Raw genomic sequence first — 27,542 nt, 5'->3', positions numbered from 1 at the left:
CCTTATGGGGCCTCCTTCTCTGTTTTTGTCTTATTTTTCCTTCCCTTCCCTTCCCTTGTGTTCAAAGCTTCACGTCCTTTGCTGCTAACACGGAGACCTCTGCCCTTTGGAGGCCAAGGCAGCCCTTGGCAGGTGCTGGAGGAAATCTCCAGATTTGCGGGCCAAGCGGCTTCTCAGCTGTAGGCGGAGTGCGGTGATTGCACCCAGGCGAGGGCCCCTTCCCTGCGGTCTCCTCGCACGCTCCCCTCTCTCCCTTTCTTCTAGTGACCCGTGGGCAGGCGGCTGAGTTCTGGTGCCCTCCCTGGCTCTTCACATGGCTCCCACGGTCTGCAGCGGCTTGGACCGGGTGGAGGCGGAGGCCCAGGGGAGGGACCTGAGGGGCCCCTGCCCAGCCCCTTCACGCCCTGACCCCCAGCTCGGCCCCGCCTCGCCATTTGCGCCCGCGGGGCTGATAAATGGCCCGTGCGCCACGCGCGCTCAGTCGGGCTCAGCTGCAGCTCAGCGCCTGGGCGCTTCCCCCTTCCCGCCTCTCAGCTCTCCTAACGGTGGGGCCTCCACCCATGGAGGAGGAGCAGACGTACCTGGAGCTCTACCTGGACCAGTGCACCGCCCAGGTGAGCCCGGAAGTTGCTGCCACTGTCCCAGAGGACTCCCCGCCCGGTTGCTGAGCGCCCAGTCCCCAGCCCAGAGGGTTTTGCCTTAATGAAGGCTTAATGAAGAACTCCTAGCGACCGTAAGAGGTGGGCTTGATTGTCCTCCTCTTTATGTTGAAAAATAGAAGCTTCCAGAGGGGGAATATCTTGCCACGGTTGCCAACCAGAAGTGGAACCTGGCATAGTGTGACTCCGGAGCCATGGTTCGATGGCCCCATCACGGTTATAAAGACGCAGACGCGGAGAGCTTGCTTCTGTGTCTCCAGTAGCGACCTCTGGTCCCAAACTGTCTCTGCTTTGCTAGGACAAACGTACGCGGGAAGCGTTGATAGTACACTTTCAAGGGGGTAGCAGCCTTGGATGCTAAGAACAGGCCTCAAAAAACAGCCTCGAGGTGGCTAGGGGTGGAGTTGGCGGTCCGCGGAGTGGGGGGTGGGGGACAGACAAGGGTGGCCAAACTTGAATTGGAAACATCTGTGGCTTCTTTCAGTTCGCAGTTAAGTTTTTGGTTTTTTTTATGGAAGGCATCTAGGTTTTTAAATTTTAAAAAAATGTTTATTTCTGAGACAGAGCATGAGTGGGGGAGGGGCAGAGAGAGAGAGAGGGAGACACAGAATCCGAAGCAGGCTCCAGGCTCTGAGCTGTCAGCACAGAGCCCGACTCAGGGCTTGAACTCAAGAGCGGTGAGATCATGACCTGAGCCGAAATTGGTTGCTTAACCGACTGAGCCACCCAGGCGCCCCTAATTTTTTTATTGTAGAAAAGAGAGCAAGGAATCTTCAAAAAGAAAGGCAAAAGGGCAACTTTGGGGGGCAGGGGGATTTTTAAAAAGAAGAGAATTAGCACTGAGGTAGAAGTAGTGAAGCCTCAGCGTTTCACAAAGCAAATGAAAGCCCATGCTGGAAAGATGAGTTGATAGTTCTGCAAAGACAGTGTAACAAAACATTTCTTCTGATGCAAGGCCAAAGATGCTGTGAATATGCTGTAAGTACATCCTCTAAAGTGTGTTCCTAGGGTAAACCTGAAAGGAGGCTGTCAAGCTTCCATTGCCATAAAACATCCTCCTTGGATATCCTGTTGGCATTGCCTCAGGAAGCTGGGTTGCCTGGATGAGAGCTTCCTCCCAGCTAAAATGCCTTGAGGGAAGAAGGAGGGGAGGGAGACCCCAGAGTGTTGCAGACAGTAGTGCTTTGGTGTAAACTGGCTGATGAGATAGATCCTTTCCAGCTAGTAAAGGAGAGGCCAATAAAACAATGGGGAGGAATCCAGGCCATTGTCCCCACCTCACTTTTCTTAAAGGCCACCTGTGGGTGAGGGTAAATGGGGAGAATTACATAATTCAAAATGAAACATAGTGCAAAATCTTATTTCCAGAGAATGACTGCATTCTTCTAAACAAGTGTTTTCTTTGAACAATTAGCCACCCCTGCCATCTGCTGGACTTAGAGTAATAGAACAATTCAGTAGGATCTAACCAGTTTGTTAGCTCGAGGTAGCTTTGTCACCAAGAAGATCCCATCTGAGACGTTCATGAGTGTTCAGTTGTTAGAAGTCTGATCTAACGGATGAGGTTATCCTGCAAGCAGTGCTCAAAGTCTAGAATGTCGGTCTGCAACTTGGGCGAAGCAGGTGGCAATGTATGTATCAAGGTAATCGATTCTTTTCTATAAAAAAGCCCATGAATTTTACATTAGCTGTTTCCTTCAGTTGCACACCTCATTCCCTCAGTTGATATTAATAGAGGTTGAACAGCCTTCCCTGGGCTGGAAATACAATACATTGATTTAAACTATTCTTGTCATTTAAATTTCAATAACTGTTTTCCTATTGTAAATTCATGAAACTAGAACATTTACTCATTTCTCCTTTGACTAGAAGGAATAACCTTAGGTCTTCAGTGGAGTATTGATTAGCACTCACTACTCCATCTTAAACTTTGTTCACTTTTCTCTTTGAAATAGGAATTTAAAACTCTAAAAAATACCTAAATTAACTAAAGTTTACAATCAACTTATGGCATACAGTAAATCTATTCAAAGTACCTACAATTTTTTAAAATTATTTTGTCCATTGAGGCATTTTATTTGCATGTATATATTACATCTCTAGAAAAAGAATCCCAGGACTTTCCCTCCTGTGTGTTTTCGTCTGTCTTCTTCATGGTCCATGATGCCAGCTGAGGTTGTCAGTATAGTGAAACTAAGCTCTTTTGTACAAGTTGGTGGGATGGGAGGAGGTCATTCTGCCATTTTTCTAGATCTTTGAGTTGTCAAATCTGGGGCTGATCACTCCACGCTTGTTTAACCTGCCTGTGAGGTTCACAACAATTTTCCCAGCTCTGGGATCATCAATGATTTCAAATTCGCCGATGTAACCATACTTCATCATCATAGTTAGGAACTGGTTGAGGACTTTGGAACATGGCCTAATAAGGACCTGGTGTTTGCCTCTCTTTTCAACATTGTTCATGCTCTTGAGAACTTCTGCTAGGACATTCATGCACACCATTATGGAGGCACAGAAAGAGGATCAGAGTACACACAATTTAGAGTATGATTGCTGTTTCCTTTATTATAAAATTACAGTGGTAACTTCCTACGGATCTAACGTAGGAAAAATATTTTATGAAAAATGCTGTCTCTGCATTTTAAGATCTACTTTCCTGTTTCTGTTAAGTGTGCTATAACCCTGTAATATAACTTAGTGATACCTTATGGAAGGAGGCTTGGAATGACTAGAAGCTATCTTGGATTGCTTTGCATCTTGAACATGCTGCCTGCTAGCTGTAGTGGTATCCTTTTGGTGTGACATGCTATTCTGTTTCTTGCATTTTGTTTTGGAAATGGCCTAGGATGATCTCGCTCCACCTGGGTCACCGCTGCTCAGCCCAGTTGTACCTAATGATGGGTACATACCTAATACATCCAATTCAGAGATTGTGTTTAATTCACATCTTCAAGAAGTCAAAGGAGCATCTGGCCATTTCTCATCTGTGGATTTTAGCTTCCTACCAGATGAACTTACCCAAGAAAGTAAAGACCAGAGTGTTATTAGAAGCAAGCAGGACATCGAAGAAAATGGTAAAACTCAAAGTCAGCAAAGTAGGTTGTCATTACCCAGAGAACAGGACATGGGTCTGAGGTTAATCAGTGACAGCACTTTGTCAAAGTCCCATTCACAAGCATACCCTGGTGATGCTGACTCAGTCCAGCCCTCTCCTGAGAAACCAAACTCCACGCCTCTGATGTCCATAACTCCCATGACACCAGTGACCCCTGTTTCAGAATGTTCTGGAATTGTGCCTCAACTACAGTAAGTTGTTTGTGTGTGTGTATGTGTGTGTGTTTTTAATGGGTGAGCTCCTGGGTATACCGTTTATGTTCTTGAATGTGAGGACAACTAATTTCAGAATAATAGTGTGGGGAAGAGAATTTTAGATTTAATTATTCTTTTTTAAAATATTTTTTAAATTTATTTTTGAGAGAGAGAGAGAGACAGACAGAGTGTGAGCAGGGGAGGGGCAGAGAAAAAGGGAGACACAGAATCCGAAGGAGGCTGAGCTGTCAGCACAGAGCCCCACACGGGGTTCGAACTCATAAACCGTGAGATCATGACCTGAGCCAAAGTCGGGCACTCAACCGACTGAGCCACCCAAGTGCCCTATTAATTATTCTTTTATCAGTTTTTAATGGATTGTGTCTTTAGACAGTTTGGTTATCTGTTAAATGAAGTACCAGTTCTTGATCTCCTAAGAGAGGGTTAAGAGTTAGTATATACATTCTTAAGGATTATATTGTTTATACTAGAGCACTGTAATTGCTGAGAATTGTGGTTGGGGTAGGATAAACACAAAGAATATAAAGATGTAAAATTGGATTCAACTTGCAAATTGATTTAGGATTATGCTTGCTATTTTGAGACATGGTTTTGAAAGAGATTTAAAACTTGCTTTTATTCAGCTAGTCACGACATTACAGAAAAAACTATTTTAGTACTTCACTTTGGAATTTTTACATTTTACTAGAGTTCTTCATGATATGATGTATTTCACAATGAGAATAATTTTAGGAAGTTGCTAATAGATACTTATGAAGTTAATACATTTTAATTTTTTTTACTTCTTGTGTCTGATATAATTTTCTAAGTTGACTTCTTTCTTCAGGAATATAGTTTCCACTGTAAACCTTGCCTGTAAATTGGATCTGAAGAAAATAGCTTTGCATGCAAAAAATGCAGAGTATAACCCAAAGGTAAGATTTCTCAGTATTTCATTCAACAATTAGCTTCTATTTAGATTTACTTCAGTGCTTGCTTTGGCAGTACATATACTAGATTTACTTCATATGGTCATGTTATTGATTCATTCCCTTGGTATTTTTTTTTTATTAAAAAACTTTTTTTCAATTACATTTATTTATTTTTGAGAGACCACGCGAACGGGGGAGGGGCAGAGAGAGAGGGAGACACAGAATCCAAAGCAGGCTCCAGGCTCTGAGCTGTCTGCACAGAGCCCGACACGGGACTCAAACCCATGAACTGTGAGATCATGACCTGAACCGAAGTTGGACACTTAACCTACTGAGCCACCCAGGAGCCCCATTTTGTTATTGTTTTTAAAACAGGAAAAAATTGTTAGTGCAGAACTGTTGACAACTCAAGGGATTAATTGCCTCATTGTCTGTTTTGAAGTTATAAAAAATAACCTCATTCCCTGTGCTGAATAAAGCAGTGGTTGAACGGTTCCTAAAAGTTAAGATTTTTCCCTTGTCATTCAAACAGATTTTTCAGTATGACCACTTTGAGCCTACAAGGATGCTAACTTTCTTAAAATGCCATCATATTTCTGGAAATAGTTTTTTCTAAATGTTGTTCCACCTACCTGACACATACTTTTCCTATTACAATTTCTCTTGTTTGAGAAAGCTGAATTGTTTAAAGTGTGAAGTTCAAGCTTCTACTTACTCGAGTAAGAGTCAGGGATTTCTTTTCCCTCAAAGTTTAATAAAGTCTACTCTTTGTTGTGTCCTGCCAAGGCGAGGCATCCAATTTTTAATGGCCTATCAACCTAAGAAGTAGATTTGTTCATTCAGTCAACATTTAGTAATTTGCTTGTCTCTGTACTTATGAGTACAGAGTAAGATCTGGTGCCTACTGGGGAGAAGTTCACCATCCTGGGTGGTGGAGGATTTGTGGTGTTAGATGAAGAAGGCCGTACAGAGTTCCTACAGAGGAACCCAGCGGACCTTGTGAGCATCAGCTATGTATGGATTAAGTTGTTTTTACTGTTTTGGTAGTGTTCTTGCTGACATCTGAGTTTATTTTATTTATTTTTTCAACGTTTATTTATTTTTGGGACAGAGAGAGACAGAGCATGAACGGGGGAGGGGCAGAGAGAGAGGGAGACACAGAATTGGAAACAGGCTCCAGGCTCTGAGCCATCAGCCCAGAGCGTGACGCGGGGCTCGAACTCCCGGACCAAGAGATCGTGACCTGGCTGAAGTCGGACGCCCAACCGACTGCGCCACCCAGGCGCCCCAATCTGAGTTTAAATGTACTTCAATACTAACCAGATATTTCCTTTTCCCCTTTCATGTAGGCGGCTATGATGAGCACAGAAACACAATGCTAAGCTAGGATTCGTATGGCTGCATCCATGATTGACCACACTATTAAGTCAGCATATTTAAGCATATTTTATTGCCCATCATGCTCAGTGCTCCCTCATTTTATTTCTGTGTATAGGATCTATCCAAACTTGGACTTGATAGCCAGAGAAATTCTGGCTTGGCACTTGAGCTATCTTAAGATAGCTCACCTTAAGGTGAGGGCATCACCTTAAATGTTGGAAAACATTCACAAGATTCAATCAACTCTGTGCGGTGCTGACTCGGGGTTCTTTCACTCTCTGTCAACACTTCAAATCTAAAATTTGTAGTCCCACCTTGGTTCTGTGGAGGAGCTCTGACCCAGGGAACCTGCAGTCTTGCATACTACCCACCCCGGTTTCCTTCCCGGCTTAATGGGGGAAGAGGAGAGCAGGAGAAGGGAGTGCGTGTGTAGGACCAGAAGGAGAAGCAGGTCTTTGGTGACATGTCAGTGTGGCAGCCCTCCCTTGCATCAGTACCACCTGAAGGGATTGCCCATGCTGCTCATGTGGGGGAACCGCACTTCGAGAACTACTATGGTAGGCAAGAACTTGACAAATATATATGTATGTGTATATATATATATATACATATATATATATGTATATATATATAGTTATATAGTTTATAGTTATATAGTTATGTATATATATAGTTGTATATATAGCTATATATATAGTTATATATATATAGTTATATATAGTTCTATAGTGGCTACTAGTACATTATAGAGTCTTGGCAAGCCTGTAACATACCTCATACTTCTCCCCCCTCCCCAAATATTCTTTGAAAGAAAAAGGAAGTATTTCAAGGTAAAAAAAAAAAACACAGCATCCAATTAGTCATGGTTTTAAATCTCAACCTTACCATTCCCTGTGTAATGCTGGAAGCTGAATAACCACTTAGTTTCCCTGTGCACTAAATGGTGATAATCATGGACTCAGTTGAGATCTAGCATGAGGATAAAGGTGACAAAACTTTTAAACCTCTTAGCATTGGGCTTGAAATATAACAGGCATTCAAATTTTAGCTCTATTGTTATTATTCTTACCTGTTTTTTCTAAGTACATTTTAGAATCATGATTGTTTTTGTTAGCATTAGCGCGGGGAGAATAAACCCAGACATTTTTTCTCTTTCCCATCCAAAATCAGTTTATTCAAGACCGATTTCATGTCCGGCTCAGCTTTTCTTTTTTTAAAAAATTTTTTTTTCAACGTTTATTTATTTTTGGGACAGAGAGAGACAGAGCATGAACGGGGGAGGGGCAGAGAGAGAGGGAGACACAGAATCGGAAACAGGCTCCAGGCTCTGAGCCACCAGCCCAGAGCCCGACACGGGGCTCGAACTCACGGACTGCGAGATCGTGACCTGGCTGAAGTCGGACACTTAACCAACTGCACCACCCAGGCGCCCCGCAGCTCAGCTTTTCAATTGGAATAGTGTTATATCCTGGCAGAGGCTAATTGTTCTTTTGACTTTTGTGTATAGAGGTTTGCTGCTGTCATAATGAGGATCCGAGAGCCCAGGACCACAGCCCTCATATTTAGCTCTGGGAAAATGGTCTGCACAGGAGCCAAAAGGTATGCGGAACCACCTTCACTGTTATCAGACAAATAATTCCGTATGTAAAACAAGGAAGGATAGTATTTATGTTCTAAAACACATAGTAGGAACAAAATACTTTGCTAAAGAGTTTTAAGTTCATGAAATGCCACGTAAGACTGACTTAGGTGTCATTTTGCAGTTCCCCTGTTAAAACTGAGGGGACTTAGCTAGGCTGCTAGAACTTGTTCTTAAGGTGCATTGAAAAACTATAGTGGGGTGCCTGGGTGGGTCAGTTGGTTGGGCAACCGACTTCAGCTCAGGTCATGACCTCACAGTTTGTGAGTTTGAGCCCCACGTCAGGCTCTATGCTGACAGCTCAGCCTGGAGCCTGCTTTGGATTCTGTGTCTCCCCCTCTCTCTACCCCTCCCCTGCTCACGCTCTGGGTCTCTCTGTCTCTCAATAATAAATAAATGTTTTAAAAAAATTAAAAAAAAAACTATAGTGGTGACAAAGCCTGCTATAAGCCTGGGGAAGTAGTTATTGTATATTTTCCTCATTGCAGATAAATGGATAGAACTTTTAAAAGGAGGTAAATTAGGCACTTCTTGACCATTAGCTTGAGCATTAGCTCAGGAGGCAACTCTTAAAAGGCTTGTTTTTTTCTTGGATCTCCTGCAGAGGCAGCCCTGTACTGATATAGATCCTTCCAGCATAAAACTGTGGTAGGAGCTGCTTTTCCCTCTAAGTGTTAGAAGATGAGTAGTAAATTGTCCGCCTGAAAGGTTGTACGAATTTCTCCTCACTCTAGAGATGCATCAAGTATTCATTTTCTCCAAACAACACTGGATGTTAATGTTTTTTATATTTGTGTTTTTTATGTTATTTATATTAAATTTTATTATAATTGTTATTAAATATATATTTATATATGTTTATATTATATATATAATATATAAATTAGTATAGTTGACACAATGTTACATTAGTTTCAGGTGATTCAGCAAGTTTATACCTAATGCTATGTTCACCATACCATGTTACCATCTGTTCCCATACAACGCTGTTACAAGGCCATTGATTATATTCCTTATACTGTGCCTTTAATTCCTCTGACTTATTCATTCCATAACTGGGAGGCTGTGTCTCCCACTTCCCTTCACTCATTTTTCCCATCCCTCAAACCCCCTCCCCTCGGGCAACCATTGGTTTGTTCTCTGTGTTTCTAGGTCTGCCTCTGCTTTTTATTAATTTTTTTAACATTCCACACATAAATGAAATCACATGGTATTTGTCTTTTTCATATAGTATTTATTTCACTTAGCATAATACCCTCTAGGACCATCCATGATCTCTCAAATGGCATGATCTCATCCTTTGTTATGGTTGCATAATCTGTTGATTTGTATACCACATCTTCCTTATTTCTCTATCAATGGACACTTCGGTTGCTTCCATATCTTGACTATTGTAAATAATACTGCAGTAAACATGGGGGTACATTTATCTTTTCAAAGTAGTGTTTTTGTTTTCTTTGGGTAAATACTCAATAGTGGAATCATTGGATCGTATGGAATTTCTATTTTTAATTTTTTGAGGACCCTCTATACTGTTTTCCACAGTGGCTGCACCAGTTTACATTCTCACCAACAGCGCACAAGGGTTCTTTTTCCTCCACATCCTCACCAACACTTGTTATTTCTTGTCTTTTTAATTTTAACCATTCCAACAGGTGTAAGGTGATGTTTCATTGTGGCTTTGCTGTGTTAGTTCCCTGATGATGGGTGATGTTGAGTATCTTTCCATGTGTCAATTGGTCATCTGTGTGTCATCTTTGGGAAAATGTCTGTTCAGGTCCTCTGCCCATTTTTTAAACAGATTTTTTATATATATTTTTTTGGTGTTGAGTTGTAGAAGTTCTTTATATATTTTGGATATTAACCCCTTATCAGATATATCATTTGCAAATACCTTCTTTTATTCAGTAGACTGCGTTTTGGTTTGTTGATGGTTTCCTTATTGTGCAAAAGTTTTTAAAAATTTTTTTAAACATTTATTTATTATTGAGAGACAGAGAGAGACAGACCATGAGCAGGGGAGGGGCAGAGAGAAAGGGAGACACAGAATACAAAGCAGGCTCCGGGCTCTGAACTATCAGCACAGAGCCCGATGTGGGGCTCAAACTCACGAACCGCGAGATCATGACACGAGCCAAAGTCGGATGCCCAACCGACTGAGCTACCCAGGCGCCCCTGTGCAAAAGTTTTTACTTTGTAGTCCCAATGGTTTCTTTTTGCTTTTGTTTCCCTTTAGGAGACCGATCTAGAAAAATGCTGCTATGGCTGATGTCAGAGAAATTACTGCCTGTGTTATCTTCTGTATTTTTTATGGTTTCAGGTCTTGAATTTAGATCTTTAATCAATTTGAGTTTATTTTTGTGTAGGGTGTTAAAAAGTGGTCCAGTTTCTTTTTCTTTTCTTTTCTTTTTTTTTTTTTTCTTTCATGTAGCTATCCAGTTTTCCCAGCATTATTGAAGAAACTTTATTTTCCCTGTTGTATACTCTTGACTCCTCTGTCATAGATTAATTGGCCATATATTTGTGGGTTTATTTCTGGGTTCTTTGTCCATTGATCTAAATGTCTGTTTTTTGTGCCTTTTTTTGTGTTTTGATTACTACATATTTGTAGTTTATCTTCAAATCTGAAATTGTGATACCTCTAGCTTTGTTGTTGTTTTTTTTCTCAAGATTGCTTTGGCCATTTGGGGTGTTCTGTGGTTCCATACAAATTTCAATAGTATTCTAGTTTTGTGAAAAATGTGGTTGGTATTCTGATAGGGATTACATTGAATCTATAAATTTCTTTGACTAACAGGGACATTTTAACAATATTCTTCCAATCAATGAGCATGGAATTTTTATCCATTTGTTTGTGTCATCTTCAGTTTCTTTCATCAGTGTTTATAGTTTTCAGAGTACAGGTCTTTCACCTCTTTGGTTAAGTTTATTCCTAGGTATTTTATTCTTTTTGGTGCAGTTTTAAGTGGAGTTGTTTTCTTAATTTCTCCTTCTACTTTTTTTTATTAGTGTATAGATACGCTACCGATTTCTTGGTGTTAATTTTGTATCCTGCTACTTTACTGAATTCATTGATTACTTCTAGTAGTTGTTTGGTGGATATTATATATAGTATCATGTCATCACATGATGACAGTTTGGCTTCTTTACTAGTATGAATACCTCTTATTTCTTGTCTGATTGCTTTGTTTAGGACTTTCAGTATTATGTTGAATTAAAGTGGTAAGAATGGACATCCTTGGCTTGTTCCTGATCTTCGTGGGAAAGCTCTCAGTTTTTCACCACTGAGTATGATGTTAGCTGTGGGTTTTTCATATATGGCCTTTATTAGGTTGAGGTATGGTCCCCTAAACCCACTTCGTTGAGAGTGTTTTTTATCAAAAATGGATGTTGAATTTCGTCACTGGTTTTTTCAGCATCTGTTGAGATGATCATATGATTTTTATCCTTCATTTTGTTGATGTCATGTGTCATGTTGACTGATTTGTGAATATTGAATGCTTCTTACATCCCCAGAATTAATCCCATTTGATCATCATGCATGATCTGCTTAATGCACTGTTATATATGGTCTGCTAATATTTTGTTGAGGATTTTTGTATCTATATGACAAATCTATTCTTAACCCATATTTTCTCCTACCTGTTTTTACATGTTCTTTATATGTATCTGGGTAAATTTCTGGGCTGTCTCTTCTGTTGATCCATGTATTCTTGGACCTAGAAGTCTCCCATTAAAAAAAATTTTTTTTTAATCTTTATTTATTTTTGGGAGAGAGAGTGTGAGTGGGGGAGGAACAGAGCAGGAGGGAGACTTGGAATCTGCAGCAGTCTCCAGGCTCTGAGCTGTCAGCACAGAGCCCGACACAGGGCTCGAACCCATGAATTGTGAATTCATGACCGGAGCCAAAGTTGGACACTTAACCAACTGAGCCAGCCAGGCACCCCCATAAATCTCCCCTTTTTAGGTTCTTATTAGACGACTCTGCAAGGTATCTGCAAGGATGTTCATTTCAGCATTGTTTAAAATGGGGGGAGACAAATACCTGATAATAGATCTTTGATTAGATCATTAAATTGTATTTAGCTATTAAAACATACACATTTTGAGTTGGAAGGATGTCACATTGTGTTACACTGTAGGGGAACAGGAAACTAAATTGTAAGTTTATTATCCAACTTTCACTTTAAAGTATGCTTATATCACACACACTTTCATGAGTATCTTTCCCTATCTGAATTTATTTGGTTGCCAAAATCTAATGGTGAAAATTCAGATAGTGAGTTCAGATAATGAGATACTTCTTCCCCAAATCTATTTGGTTCTTGAGTCTTGAACAGAGATTTGTGAAATTTTGGTTAGTCGAAGAGCTATCAGAATTATCTCCAAAAATTTATCCAAACCTCTTCTCTTTAGTTGTAATAATTGGAGTTTGCTAGTGAAGGTTACCTGTGTTTGCACAGGGAAAGTACACAAACGGTCACTGACAATTTAATCAGTGTCACCACCACTGGTTCTTACTCTATTTTCTAATGTTTGTATAAGAACATGTATGTAGACTTTAACCGTAAGTTGTTTGGGAATTTCTATGTCCTATTGCCAGCTGATTTCCAACAAAACTACAGGGTTCCCCAAACTCTTAAATTTTGACCTTATAAACATCAGCACTATGGGAAACATCAGCAATATAGCCAGTTAGGCAAATGTATGTTTTCGAAATTGAGACTGTATTTATTTCCTTGCTAACTTGGAGACATGGCCTTGGCAGGGACATCTCAGGAGTTAGAAGTGGGTGAGGAGAAGAAATGTGAAGTGAAATATGTGATGTAATGAATACACTTAAGAGGGGCAGTGTTGTGAAGGCTCTAGATAGGAAAGAGAATGGAGTACTTCCTTTGGTCCAAATGTTCAATCTGGCTCTTCCAGGTGCTTCTGATTTTCAACATAAAGATGAGGGTGGAGTTCACATGGTTCACCCACCAGGTTTCCATTCTGTTTGGCAACCCCTGCTGAGACTCCTTGTTTTGTTTTGCCAATGGCCAATGAAAAGCACGTAATGAAAAATAAAGCCTCACTTCTCAAGACTTGACATTCTCTGACCTGGATTTCAGGCTGGAGCAGGACAAACACTTAGAAGAATATGGCCACAAAGTGGAATAAATTTCTTCCTTTCTCATATGGGGTGTGAGTTGAGTGATAATTCTGTGAGAAAGCCTGAGCAAAATTTGTTTGGTTTTGAGGTATTTTTGTGCTAAAAAAAAAAAAAACAAAAAAAACAAAAAAAACCAAAAAATTATATATAATTTGTCCCATAAAGAACCTGGTCCTGATATCTTGTCTTTGCTACCCAATTGGCGTACCTCTTACTTCATGTTGATTTTTTTTTTTCTTTTTGTATACACGTGTCTGAATTTTTGTTGCTGTTGTTCCCATCTACGTGACACAAACTTTTAGACCAGATGGATGGTTCTCAAACTTGACTGAGCATTAGAATCTGGAGGGCTTGTTAAAAAACAGACTGCTGGGCCCCAACCCCCAGAGTGCTTGAGGCTGGGACCTGGGGCTTTGCATTTCTAACAAGTTATCAGGTGCTGATTCTGCTACAGGTTTGAGGACACATTCTGAAACCAGTGGAATAGTTAATTTTATCTTCTAGCATTTAAAACAATTAGAAGAGAAAAATAGGGGCACCTGGGTGGCTCAATTGGTTAAGTGTCCCACTTCAGTTCAGGTCATGATCTCGAAGTCCCTGGGTTCGAGCCCTGTGTTGGGCTCTGTGTTCACCGCTCAGAGCCTGGAGCCTGCTTCAGATTCTGTGTCTCCCTCTGTCTGTGCTCCTCCCCTGCTCATGCTCTGTCTCTCTCTCTCTCTCTCTCTCAAAAATAAATAAAGATTAAAAAAAAAATTTAAAAAAAGAGAGAAATACCCTATATGTGTAAGATGACAAATGAAGATGGAAATGTGTTTCTGATTTGGTTTTTACTGGGTGCTAGGGACAAAAGTAGGGGAGGTTGGTCCTTGTCCTCAGCATCTATATGTGTGTAGTATACATTGAAAGACCAACATGGTACAGATGCTAAAGATACAATCAGGGAAGTGTGTGAACACAGCCCAAGCAGTAGAGGAGACATAGTGATTAAGACCTCTTTAAATACATTTGCCCCTCCCCAGTGAAGAGCAGTCTCGACTTGCTGCGAGGAAGTATGCTCGTGTGGTGCAGAAGCTTGGGTTCCCGGCCAGATTCCTCGATTTTAAAATACAGAACATGGTTGGAAGCTGTGATGTGAGATTTCCCATCAGGCTGGAAGGTTTGGTGTTAACCCATCAGCAGTTCAGTAGGTATGACGGTTATAAAACTTTTTGAGTTTCCCGAGGTATTGAAGTTGTATTACAGGCAGGCTGCTTACATAGTGTATCTTTCAGAGAAAGTGTTGTGCTTTTTTTTGTTGTTGTTTCGTTTTTTTTAAGACTGTAGGTAAAAGGATTAAGATGCTGTGCTTGAGTCTTTACTGGTTACTGTATGTGTTCAATCTTCTGAAATAGTGGGTCTCAAAATTAAATTGCATAGTAATCACCTGGACAGCTTATTAAAGCACTTTCCTGGGGGTGCCTGGGTGGCTCAGTCGGTTGAGCGTCTGACTTCAGCCCAGGTCATGATCTCGCGGTCCGTGGGTTCAAGCCCTGCATCAGGCTCTGTGCTGACGGCTTGGAGCCCGGAGCCTGTTTCAGATTTTGTGTCTCCCTCTCTCTCTCTGACCCTCCCCTGTTCATGCTCTGTCTCTCTCTCTCTCTCTCTCAAAAATAAATAAAAACATTAAAAAAAAAAAAAAAGCACTTTCCTGCCTAGGCTGCATCATTGATTTTTGCCTGAATCTGCAGTTCCAACAGGCTCACAGGTGATATCAGAACTTCTTGCCAGAGGCTTGAGACTCCCTAGTGTGCAGATTTCTGAAACAGGCACACCCAGCTTGGCAGGGGTGGTGGCAATGGCCGGGAAAGAAGCAGTATGAGATGGGTAGGCAGGATGGAAGGGGCTGATGACTGGCAGGGGAGAAAGGGTCAGAGAGAAGATGGAAAAAGAATGGCCTAGCACATTCTATGAAGGCAGTCCTACCTAGTTTTTGTCCTAATGAGTTTGAGGGAGTTTTACACGTGTGTATCTATGGCTCCCACCCTACAATTTGTTCGTTAGTGGAGTCCTGGGAGTATCTCTAGCCTGCTTCTTCAAATGTAACTTCCCAGCTCAACAGCAAATGTACCAGGTCTGCTTTCCTCAGTTGCATTGGTGCTTCTCCCAGCCTGTTCAGGCCCTCAGCAGTGATGGAGGCTGACTGGTCAGCACCAAAAAGCCCCCTGCCCTGGGGCATATATACCTGGCCAAGGCCCTGTGAGCTGCTTAGAATCACAGATGCTTCACCTGCAAGTGATCATTCCCATTTACAGAGTGAATAGGGATCCTATAGCTGTGCTGTCTCTGACATTTGTTAGCTTTCTTTTTCAGACATGGCCTGAACAGCCATTAAAAATTGCTTTGTTTTTTCCTAGTTTTTCAAAAATCTCAGTTCATTCTGAGATTTAGCTTTTAGGATATTCCTCAGGCTATGTTTATTTCCCCTTGACTGTATTTTCTTTTCCCCTCTGCATTAATTTTTTTCAACATATGCTTATTGGATACCTATGATGTTACCATTGAGTTCAACTGTGAAGCACCCCATGCAGGAAACGCTGCCTTTTTAGGTACCTTTCTCATTCTTCAATCTTGGGAAGGGTTGTAGATTAATAGCAAAGCTTTGTTTTTAAGGATCTCTTAACACATGAGGCAGCTTTTCTTCCAGATTCTCAACCATGGGCCTCTGGTTTGTCTCTCAACCAACTTTTTCTGATGAAAGATCTCTGCCTGGATTCTATGTCTGTATTAGACTTGCCACTCTGCTTTCTGGCCATTTAGGCCTCTAAAATGACGTGTACAATTTCTCCCAAATTTCACTTTATTTCTTTTCCACCAACATTGTCGTCTTTGTAGGTCAGATTTAAGTCTAGGGTAGGAGTACCCCTTGTCACTACTTGGGCTTTCCGAAAGATAAAATTGCCACTAGGGGAAGATGAGAACTCATCCTATGCACTGATTTCAGCCACTTGGAGTGGGTCCATTACTTGTTCTGTCTTCCTTCCAAAGCAGTTTTAGGATCTCATCCATTTTTTTTTTTTTTTTAACGTAGCCATACAGCCTGCATTATATTCCCACTACTATCTATTTCTAGTCTTATCCTTGTCTCCTCCAAAAGTTTGCCACTTGGGCTCCACCCTTAGGATATGGATTATAGCTCCAATGTGTGGACTGAGGGCATTGAGGCATGAAAACACTTCTTTTTCAACAGGTTTGTATCTTTAAAATGAGGCCTCTCTTTAATTGTCTGCAACCCTGTCAGGGAACCATGGCATATACCAGTTGTAATTATTAGGTTAAGTTTGCCCATGTTAAAACCTCAAGTTCTTTTCATTCTCCTGGATCTACAAATTTGTGTATCAGCATCTGATACCTTAAGTATCCCCTAGTTACTGGGCACCTCCTCTGTCAACATTTCTATGCCATAGTTGTTTCCAGTTTTCTCTGAACATTGTTCTCCCTTCCTTTACTTTCTAAATCAAAGATATCATGATAACAAATACTAAGTGACTAATACCTAGGAGGCTACCGTGTAGCATATGCTATGGTGATCATGACAGTCATTACAGCCATGGTCCCTTGCCCTCATGGAGCTCACTGTCTTAAAGGGAAGACAGAGAAGCTAAAGTTAATATGGTAACTATGAGGGTGAACACCCCTTGGAGTGCTATGGTACCATTAAGCAGGATATTTCACAAGGTGGGGGGAATGTGGAGGTCAAAGTTCTTACGGGAGGTAACACTGAAGCCAACACTTGAATGATGAGTTGAAGTTGGGTTGGCTAAGAGATTGGCAAGTGTTAGTTATTCTTTATCCTCATAAAATTCTGTCTCTAACCAAGTCTCTTTTCTTTTCCCCTGGCCTTAACCTTCCTTTGAAATGAGGCAGAGAATAAATAAAATGAAGTAGATATCTTACTGGAAGTTCCTTATGCTGGTATCTTAAAACTATGGTTCTGAAAGCGAGTTGCAGTTTGCCGTCATTTATATACTGAAGACTTTGGTTTTCTTGTTTCCTTTCTAGAATGCTAAGATTCTGTTGGAAGGGGAAATGGAAACATTTCTTCTATGCCCCTAGCTTTCACTTTCTTGGCTAGAACTTCATAGCTCCCATACAAGTTTTCCAGGGTTCCCGCCAGTATCGTTGTCTCCCCAGTGTTGAGAAGTGGTAAGTGAATAAAGTCTTAACAGGCTCTCTGCACGAAGAGTGATGTCCTAGGAAGACAAGTCCACCCATAGCAGCCTCCACACACTTCAGCAAGTAGTCTCACCACTGCAGTGCATCTTTCTAGTACCAATAAGAGACTTCACATCTGCTGTTGTAGGAGTCTTAGTCATTGCAGAATGGAATGGAGTTTTTCTCTGTGGTCTGGATTTACCCTTTAAATGCAAAGATTTATGTGTATTGTGTTTCATCTGTCAAATTTCTTCTTTTTCTTATATCTGTTCTTCATTAGTTGTTGCTTTTATTTCCTCAGCCTCCTCTTAACTTTTGACTTCTTTTTTGAAGTCTCTTCAGGACTTCTCTAGGAGTCTCTACTTCTCTCTGCCGGAGCCTGGAGAAGCAGTTCTTAGCCCTATCATCCTTCTACATTTGGTAGTAAATACAACTGGGTTACCATTTATAGGAACAAATCCTAAAGTTTTTAAAGTTTTTCTTTCTTTTTTTTTTTTTTAAGTAATCTCTGCACCCAACGTGGGGTTTGTACTCACAATCCTGAGATCAAGAGTCCCATGCCCTTCCAACCCAGCCAGCCAGGTGCCCCACAAATCCTAAATTTTTAACACTTGGGACAGTTTAGTTTTCTTTACAGCACCTTTCCAGAGACAAATGATAGTGGTCTAGAAAATTTTTTAGGTTCTATCTGCTAAAATTGTTAGCTTTAGCAGTTTATAAATGCATATAAAATGTGCTTATTATTGAGAAACTTGGAAAACTTAGAAAACACGCTTATGTATTTTTATTGATAGGTTTTTGTTTTGGAAAGATGGAAAACATTTAACCAAGAAGATCTTAATACATTAAATTTGATGCCCTAAGTTATCTTAATTTCTAATAGCTTAGGATGATCTGCACTTTGAAAAAAATCTTAGGACCAAAGATGAGTTTTGCTCTTGACTCTACCGTAAGAAATTGCCTACAGCACTCCAGAGTACTTCTATTAAGACTGGGCTGGGTGGCTCAGTCTGTTGGGCGTCCAACCTCAGCTCAGGTCATGATCTCACGGTCCGTGAGTTCGAGCCCTGCATCAGGCTCTGTGCTGACAGCTCAGAGCCTGGAGCCTGCTTTAGATTCTGTGTCTCCCTCTATCTCTGCCCCTCCCCTGCTTATACTCTGTCTCTGTCTCAAAAATAAATACAAACATTAAAAAAAAAAGGCCAAAAGTTCTTGGTAAAATAGCTTCAATATTCTGGGTCTTGAATATTATGGGAAAGTGGTTGAATAGTACTATTTTTAACTTTTCCCTTTTATATCTTAACAGTTATGAACCTGAACTTTTTCCTGGCCTTATTTATAGAATGGTAAAACCACGAATTGTGTTGCTTATCTTTGTATCTGGAAAAGTTGTGTTGACAGGTGAGTTCTAAGATTATTTTCTGACTTTCCTAAAATTCAGTAGCTGTGGGTATGCTTTGCTTTTCCTCTTAAATAGCTTTGTTCACCATTATAAAGCCTTGCTATTGTAGAACACCTGGAGGAAAAAAATGAAAAGTAGAAATGATTATAACATCACCCATTGGTCTCAATATCCAAAATGATATTTTTTTCATGTTTTTATTTTTTTTATATGTATATTTATCTTAACATCCTTAACATCCTCTTAGAATACTTTTAAGAGTTGAACAGTATTCTTTTTTTTTTTTTTAATGTTTAGTTTTGAGAGAGAGAGAATGACAGGGTGTGAACAGGGGAGGGGCAAAGAGAGAGGGAGACACAGAATCTGAAGCAGATTCCAGGCTCTGAGCTGTCAGCACAGAGCCCAATGCAGGGATTGAACTCGTGAACCGCAAGATCATGGCCTGAGCTGAAGTCAGTGGCTTAACCAACTGAGCCACCCAGGTGTTCCTCGGCTACAAATGTTCTACCAGAGGGGTCATCAAACCTTTTTCTGTAAAGGGCCAAATACTAAATATTTTAAGCTTTGTGGCCCATAGGGTCTCTGTTGCAACAAATGAACTCTGCCATTATAGTATGAAAGTAGCTATAGGCATTACCTAAAGGAAAGGGCTCTGAAATGTGAATTTAATATAATTCATATAATTTACATGTGTCATGTAATATTTTTCTTCATTTGATTTTTTTTTTTTTGCCCCCAATCATTTAGGCCATTGAATTTAAAACCATTTTTAGCTCACACGCTATACAAAAACAGGACTAGATTTGGCCAACAGCCTGTTTCCTACTTCTGTTCTCACACTTTATCATATCAAACTTATTTTCCATTGCCAAGCATTTAAATGTTCTTTCTTTGTTTGCTGCTTATAATGGCACAGACTTTGGCTATTTTTATGTGTGGAGAATTATATTGTTAGTGTGGATGCTCAGAAATGGAACTTTTGTTTGAGGATATGACTACTCTTAAGGTTCTGAATACAAATTATCAAATTGTTTTTTAAAGGGATACACAATATAGTTCTCCCATATTCTATGTTCTTAACAGCAATGATTTAAGTATCAACCCTCAGTAGTATTCAAAACAAAAATGGCATAAAAAAACTTTTACTTTATAAGTGAAAATGATCTCATTGCTTTAACTACATTGGCAATCAGAAACAGAAATTGATGACTTTTCTAAGATAGTCAAGAAATAGCATTTTGTCTTTTGTAGACATTGTGTACATGACTTAATCTTTTTTGTCTAGTGTTTTATTATTTTTTCCCTAAGGTTTTGTATGAGTTTGCCATAATACTAAAAGTAATTACTCTTTGTTTTATACTTCTGGCTTTTTCCAGTTGACTTATTTTTACATAAACAAGGGTTTTTTAAACTCTTGAGGTAAATGGTTGAGATTCTTTCCATACCATTCTACTGACGTTTGCTATTCTTGTCTAACTTTGTCTTACTTTTTACATATTTTACTTTTCTGTACCAAGATGAATGCCAAATTTATATAGCAGGGGCCAAAGTGATTAGGACCCACCCTCACATAGCCAGCCAGCCATCTTACCACTGCATATTACTCTACTTATTCTTAATTTGTGGTCATTCCATTTGACCTTTATATATGGGTCTGTTCTCTAGTCTTGCCTTTGCTCCAGAATTCTGTGATAATCCTATTGTATATATTACTATTGTGGTATAAGTGTGCCTTAATTTTAGTGGTCTTTATTTCTGCTAGGGTCAATTTCCCCTCTCAGTTTGCTTCTTAGCTCCTCTTGAATATTTAGTCTTCCAAATAAGCTTTAGAATTTTACAAAATCTTGTCCCATCTAAAAAAATTTGAGATTTTTGCATTACCTGAATGAATTTGGGGAAAAATGATAAAGTCATCACTCAGCATCCCAAAACATGGAATTTCTGTTCTTAAGTCTTCTTTTAGAACTCTCAGTAAAGTTTTATAGTTTGTTTTACTGTAACAACTAATGTGTCTTCAAAGTGAGGAAAGCCTGTTTGGAATTCAAGAACGTTTTGAATACAGCAAAGCTATAATTTCTCAGATGCTGCCAATTTAGAGTCTAGAATAATGAAGACCTCCTAGTGACTGACTTAAAGTTTACTTCTGTATATCCTGAAGGAAAGGGGGAAAGTCTGCCAAGTAAATTGAATAGTATAAATACTGGAGCAAACATATGCCGTACTATATATGCCCTACATATAGAGGGGACAAACTTTTCAAGACCTTTGGAAGATACTTTCATGTACATGCTTATATAATTATTAATCAGTCTTATTAACAGTGCCAATTGACAAGTACTATAATAGGCTAAATCTTTATTAGGAGTACACAAAAACAAATCTCTTTAAATATCTCTCATTAAAACCAGCTTGGGGCGCCTGGGTGGCTCAGTCGGTTAAGCGTCCGACTTCAGCTCAGGTCACGCTCTCGTGGTCCGTGAGTTCGAGCCCCGCGTCGGGCTCTGGGCTGATGGCTCAGAGCCTGGAGCCTGCTTCCGATTCTGTGTTTCCCTCTCTCTGCCCCTCCCCCGTTCATGCTCTGTCTCTCTCTGTCTCAAAAATAAATAAACGTTAAAAAAAATTACAAGATTAAAACCAGCTTTCCTACTTACCCCAATTAAAATAAACAAAACTTGCATGTACACATTTGCTACAAGTTTCAAATCACACAAATAAAGAATTGTCCACACGTTATACTGAAGACCATGCAATACACTTCCCTTAAAATTTGTTACGCATTCAGCATGTAAAACAAACAAAGCTAAATTTCTCCATTCTTGCAAGATGTAGATCATCACTTTTGTGAAGGGGAGCGGGGAGGATGAGATGTATTAACTGAAGTGCCCACCACCTTCAGGTACTCGCTTTGTCCCTCAGCTCTTTGGATGTCTGTGCAAACACCTGTGTGGGTTTGGGGGGCACCTTCTCCCTTTTCCTTCTTGTCAGATGAAGGAAAGAGAAATACTTTTAGTGGTGAGAGGCAGCAGGTGTGGTGGCTAAGAGGCTGGGCTCTGGAAACCAATGGTCTAATTCAAACCCAGGCTTTACCATTTATTGGCTGTATGACCTTGGGTGAGTTTAAGTTCTCCACCTTGATTTCCACATATGTAAAGGCAGGTGGCCATAGAAAATACCTGCTAAATGCGAGGAGGCAGAAAAGCAGTGCCTGGTGTATGGTAAATGTGGTATAAATGTTAGCTGTTATTCCCTTGGTGAAAGCCCAGTCTTATTTTTTCCCCTAGCATTGAAAGATTGGAATTTTGCTGTGATGCCTTGACCTGATGATAGGAATATGAAGTCTAAAGAGGCTTTAGTCTATGGTCTAAAATGCCTCACATGTATCTCTTTCCCTCTAGCATAATGGACTTCTTAAGCTGGGTTTTTGTTACGTAGGGTCACTCTCAATCAAGCAATTCTTGGAAATGAGGAGGTCAGAGGGCAACATACAAATGGCAAGACTTATTAGTGAGTAGACCAGAGAGATAACACGATCCCTGTCAGTGGTTACCAGAAATCCCCCAACAATAGCAAGTTAGTATGTACTGTAAAATGTGTACTTTGAAGGGTTGAATGCTATTTTTAACAAATTGTAAGACTTTCCCTGATGTAGGAATAGAATTGGAAAATCTAAGTAGTATTGGAAATTGATATTTGGGCTGGCCAAGGGGTAGGAATGAACTTTTAAACCTTATTACAGATGGTAGATATTTCATAAAGTTCGGGTGACTACCAGCTACACATACTGGACGGGGAAGCAAATATAATACCCTCCCCCACCACCTCACCCATGGCCGGAATCAGCCCTGGGGAAAGGAGACAGACAAATTATGTGCCACTGGCTCTTACAGAACCAGATGAGAAACTATGTGTACTTGGACAAGCCAGCCATCCCAATGTCCCTAACCCTGAAGCACATTCTCCTAGGACCGTAAAAATAGCTTAGATTTTATAAAATGATATGGTTTGCAGAGGACTTCTTACAACATTCACTCATGTCATGCTTACAGCTGCCCTCTGAGAAGGCTATTGTCCTTATTTTACAGGTAAGGAAACGGAAACTCCGAGGTTAAACAATTTGCCTGTGATTTCAAATCTAGTTAATGGTAAAGCTGGTATTTGGGCTCTTATAGTTTGGTTTCAATGCCAGTCCTTTCTTCATTATGCCAGCCACAGAATTTCCTCCTCCATCACCCTGGTCAGGAACGGTGTTTATCCCCAAAAGTGGTGGTCATTTTCTCCTGCAGGAAAAGACTGAGAGGCCAGTCACCTAATTGGAGCCTGGTGTTTTAAATTGGGATGTCTGATAATAGATTAATAGGACTAGAGGACCAATTTGGGTTCCCATAAAGTTGTGATACCAGTATTTCAGTGAGGAAATATTTGACTAGATTGACCAAATCTCCTCATTGAAATACCCAGTTACAACTGCTGGCAAAGTTTATTTGGTGACTTTTAGATGGGACACTGGATACGTGAGGTCTTCACCCATAGCTGTTATTCATGATTCAGGGGAACTTCAGCTTCTTAGGCCTCATTTTCCACATAGGAAATGAAAGAAATTGTATTAGCTAATTTCCACAAAGCTCTTTTGTGTCTACTGATGTTATTCTATCATATAAAATAATGATCACTGTCAATGTCTGTTCCCTCCTGGGCAACGGGTGTGTTTTGCTCTTCAGGGGATGCCAGAATGCTAAACTTGCTGGGGCTTGAAAATCCTCTTAGGTATGATTTTTTTTTTTTAATTTACATCCCAATTAGTTAGCATATAGTGCAACAATGATTTCAGGAGTAGATTCCTTAGTGCCCCTTATCCCTTTAGCCCATCCCCCCTCCCACAACCCCTCCAGTAACCCTGTTTGTTCTCCATATTTATGAGTCTCTTCTGTTTTGTCACCATCCCTGTTTTTATATTATGTTTGTTTCTCTTCCCTTATGTTCATCTCTTTTGTCTCTTAAAGTCCTCATATGAGTGAAGTCATATGATTTTTGTCTTTCTCTGACTAATTTCACTTAGCATAATACCCTCCAGTTCCATCCACGTAGTTGCAAATGGCAAGATTTCATTCTTTTTGATTGCCGAGTAATACTCTATTGTATATATATATACCACACTTTCTTTATCCATTCATCCATCAATGGACATTTGGGCTCTTTCAATACTTTGGCTGTTGTTGATAGGGCTGCTATAAATATTGGGGAGCGTGTGTCCTTTCGAAACAGCATACCTGTATCCCTTGGATAAATACCTAGTAGTGCAATTGCTGGGCCCTAGGGTAGTTCTATTTTTAGTTTTTTGAGGAACCTCCATACTGTTTTCCAGAGTGGTTGCACCAGCTTGCATTCCCATAGGTATGATTTTTAAGTGTTATGAAAAACTGAAGTACATAGTTACCTTGAATGTCGGACCTAGATCCTCCATTTCTCAAATATAAAAAGAACCTTGATTTTGGTGGGTGGGGATGGAGGTTGAATGGGTGGGTGAGTGGGTGTTTGCTGTATCTACTATACTTTACTGTCTCCTATTAAGAAAGCTTTCACATTCAAATGTACCTAAAAGGGGGAAAAAGTCCATCAAATCAGAGGCAGAATTTTTTTTTTTAATAAATGTTTCCCCAACTCACTGTTTGGTTTCTACAAAAAAACCACTTTAGAAATGAAAATTTTAGTGCTGTAACAAAAATCTGAGGCTTAAGGGATTTTTCCTGCCCCAAAGGCACAGAGTTTCTGTTGCCCATGTCAGTAGTTTCCCCTCCTCCCCTTCCTTCTCCCCACCCCACGTCTTTGAGGATGGAGACTCACATGCAGTAAACTCCTTGGAATAAGTAACTTTTTGTCCTTGTCTCTCAAAAAAAAATTTTTTTAAGCTTATAAGGATTTCATCTTTGATTCTTTAACATTTTTTAAAATTTTGAGGTGAAATTCACATAATATAAACTTAACCATTTTAAAGTGAATAATTCAGTGACATTTAGTATAGTCACAATTTGTGCAACCCCACCTGTATCGAGTGCCAAAACATTTCCATTACTCCAAAATAAAATCCCATATCCTTAAGCAGTTTGCTCTCCATTCCTCCCTCCCCTTAGCCCTTGGCAACCTCTGTGGAATTACCTACTCTGGATATTTCGTATAAAAGAATCATACAGTATGTTACCCTTTGTGCCTCGCTTCTTTCACTTAGCATAATGTCTGTTCCTCCCTACCCCCCCTCCGCCCAAGAGAGGCAGGGGACAAAGGCTAGAGGGAGAAGGAAGAGGGAAAGCGAGAGAATCCCAAGCAGGCTCCAAGCTGTCAGTGCAAAGCCTGACACCGTGCTCAATCTCACAAACTGAGACCATGGCATGAGCCGAAACCAAGAGTCAGACACTTAACCAACTGAGCCACCGAGGCACCCCTGGCATAATGTTTTTGAGGTTCATCCACACTGCAGAATATATCACAACCTCATTCCTTTTTGTGGCTGAATGATCCATTGTTGGGGGCGCCTGGGTGGCTCCGTTGGTTGAGTGTCCCATTTCGGCTCAGGTCATGATCTCACAGTCTGTGGGTTCAAGCCCTGCATCGGGCTCTGTGCTGACAGGTCAGAGCCTGGAGCCTGCTTCAGATTCTGTGTCTCCTGTTCTCTCTGTCCTCTCCCACTCATGCTCTGTCTCTGTCTCTCTCTCAAAAATAAACATTAAAAAAATATTCCATTGTATGTGTATATTACAACGTGTTTATCCATTCATCTATTGATGGACACTTGGGTTTCCACTTTTTGGCTATTGGGAATAATGCTGCAAGGAATCCGTGTGTGCATGCATGTTGTTGGAGTATCTGTTTTCAGTTTGGGGACAAATACCCAGGAGTAGAATTGCTGGGTCATCTGGTCATTCTTAACATTTTTGAGGAACTGCCAAACTGTTTTCTACAGTGGCTGAATCATTTTACATTCTCCAGGAAGAGTCTTTATCAGCGTAAGACTCTTCATGCTAATAAGTTCTCTTCATGCTAATAAGAGAATTAACTTGCTTCTTGCCAATGATAGCAGATAATAGTTTCCCAATTAGCTGAGAGCTCCATATGAACATTAGTACTACCAGTCTAGAACCCTTAATACAATGTGCCTGCATAGCTTTGAAGGTGGAAGCAGTTGGTGGCAGTGATTGGTGGTGAGAGATAGATGAGCAGGGCCTGGCTGCTGTCTCTCAAGGGTAGGGACCTTGTCTAATTCATGTTTTTATCCATTTTAATCCCTAGGACAGTTACAATGAAAGATCCTTGAAACTTCAGACTCTAAGGAGTGACAGTGGCACAGTTTTCCTCCTCTAATAATCTCTCTTTATACAATGAAATGTAAAATTTTTGCTGCAGTTTGTCTCACTCTGTTAGGCAATATTAGGGAATCAAGGTGTCAACTAGACATGAAGGGATCCAAGGAAGTCCCTTGTGCTGGCAGCTGAGTGCCCACAGGTGCTGACAAAAGTCATGTTCTCTGGTCATGTTCATGGCATGCTGAGAGATAACATTCCATATTTCATACTCTGTGAGACTAAAGATGAACTGATACACCCACACAGCAAAGTACTAGAAAGCTCTGCTCTAGGGTATGTGTTCATGGGAATGTGGCTGTCCTCACCAAATTCTTTTGTATTTACCAAAATGTCACTTCTCAGGTAAACCTAAAGAGATATCTTCATATTATAGGTAATTGGAGGTGACAGATGAAATTTTATTCTTAAAACAATTTTGGTATTTTTATATTAAATATTATATAAACTTGGATTTCTTTATAGGTGCCAAAGAACGTTCTGAGATCTATGAAGCATTTGAAAACATCTATCCTATTCTAAAGGGTTTTAAAAAAGCCTGAGTACGTCATTCAACCATTCAGCATCTCATAATATATTGGTTTGAGAATGTGCATAAGCCCAGCACACAAACACGCACATTTTGACTTTATTTGTTAAAGGATGATTCTATATGAGTATTCATGCCTAAAAACTAAAGAAACTTCTTTTTCAAAATGACACCCATATTACTTTGAAAATTGAACAAGTAAACTTTTCAGAATATGAGAGATTTATGGCCTTGCTAGAATGATAATCATGTTTAATCATCAAAATGTAATGTTCTGCTAGAGATGTAGTATATTAACATGTTCCCCGCAAATATATAGCGATATATAGAAATTTCAGATAACTGCATAGACTAGATCATAACTGCAACATCACATAGCAGGATAGAAACTAATGTGTCTATTTTTTTTCCTTTTAAAATATCTTTGTGCTTGAAATGATAGAGGAAATTATTCCTCTTGTTTAAAAATAAACTTTCAGGAACCATTCAGGTTTAGTGTAAGCTCTATTTTGAAAACAGTTTAGGGACTTCTTTTTCGTATGTGTTTATCATTCTGTGTCCTTGTATTACAATAGACGAGATAAAACTAAAAGAATGGAGCAAAGGGTTCAGATTCAAGACCTAAAGAGATTGTGGAATCCTCAGAATTTGATGGAGATGTGCAGGGTTATCAGTGGGGGATGGGGCTAACATGACTCAAGACTCTTGTTCCCAAGTGCTCAGGGATTGTGTCTTTCACCAAGATGAGTAAACAGATTTGTGAGGAGCAAGCATTCAGTTCCTGACATACTGAGTTTGTGGTGGCCACTGTACATCACTTTATGCCTCCTAGGGAGTTGTGAATCTTTAGGTGTGGACCTTGAGAGAGAAGTCCCAGCTAGGGAATTCAAGGGAGTCATCAGTTGACAGCCTACCAAAATAATCCTGGAGAATCACTTGTCTAGGTAAATTGACCTATAAACACACTTTCCTTTTTTTTCCTTTTGTAGTTTGGAGG

General features: G+C 40.1%; 1 protein-coding gene and 1 pseudogene across 1 annotated transcript; one reads left to right on the top strand and one right to left on the bottom strand.

The window, feature by feature from the left end:
- Nucleotides 1-313: 313 nt before the first annotated feature.
- On the top strand, nt 314-26,558 carry TBPL2 (TATA-box binding protein like 2). The gene is given in 8 exon segments (XM_047863318.1): nt 314-501; nt 503-614; nt 3,505-3,965; nt 4,816-4,903; nt 7,788-7,879; nt 14,091-14,258; nt 18,569-18,663; nt 26,482-26,558. Coding segments are annotated over 8 exon segments (1,281 nt in total).
- LOC125168297 (40S ribosomal protein S15a-like) lies at nt 2,759-3,164 on the bottom strand (annotated as a pseudogene).
- Nucleotides 26,559-27,542: the final 984 nt, after the last annotated feature.

The sequence above is a fragment of the Prionailurus viverrinus genome, chromosome B3 (genome assembly GCF_022837055.1).
Source record: "Prionailurus viverrinus isolate Anna chromosome B3, UM_Priviv_1.0, whole genome shotgun sequence".
Taxonomy (NCBI): domain Eukaryota; kingdom Metazoa; phylum Chordata; class Mammalia; order Carnivora; family Felidae; genus Prionailurus; species Prionailurus viverrinus.
This window is presented reverse-complemented; position numbering and strand designations above follow the sequence as displayed.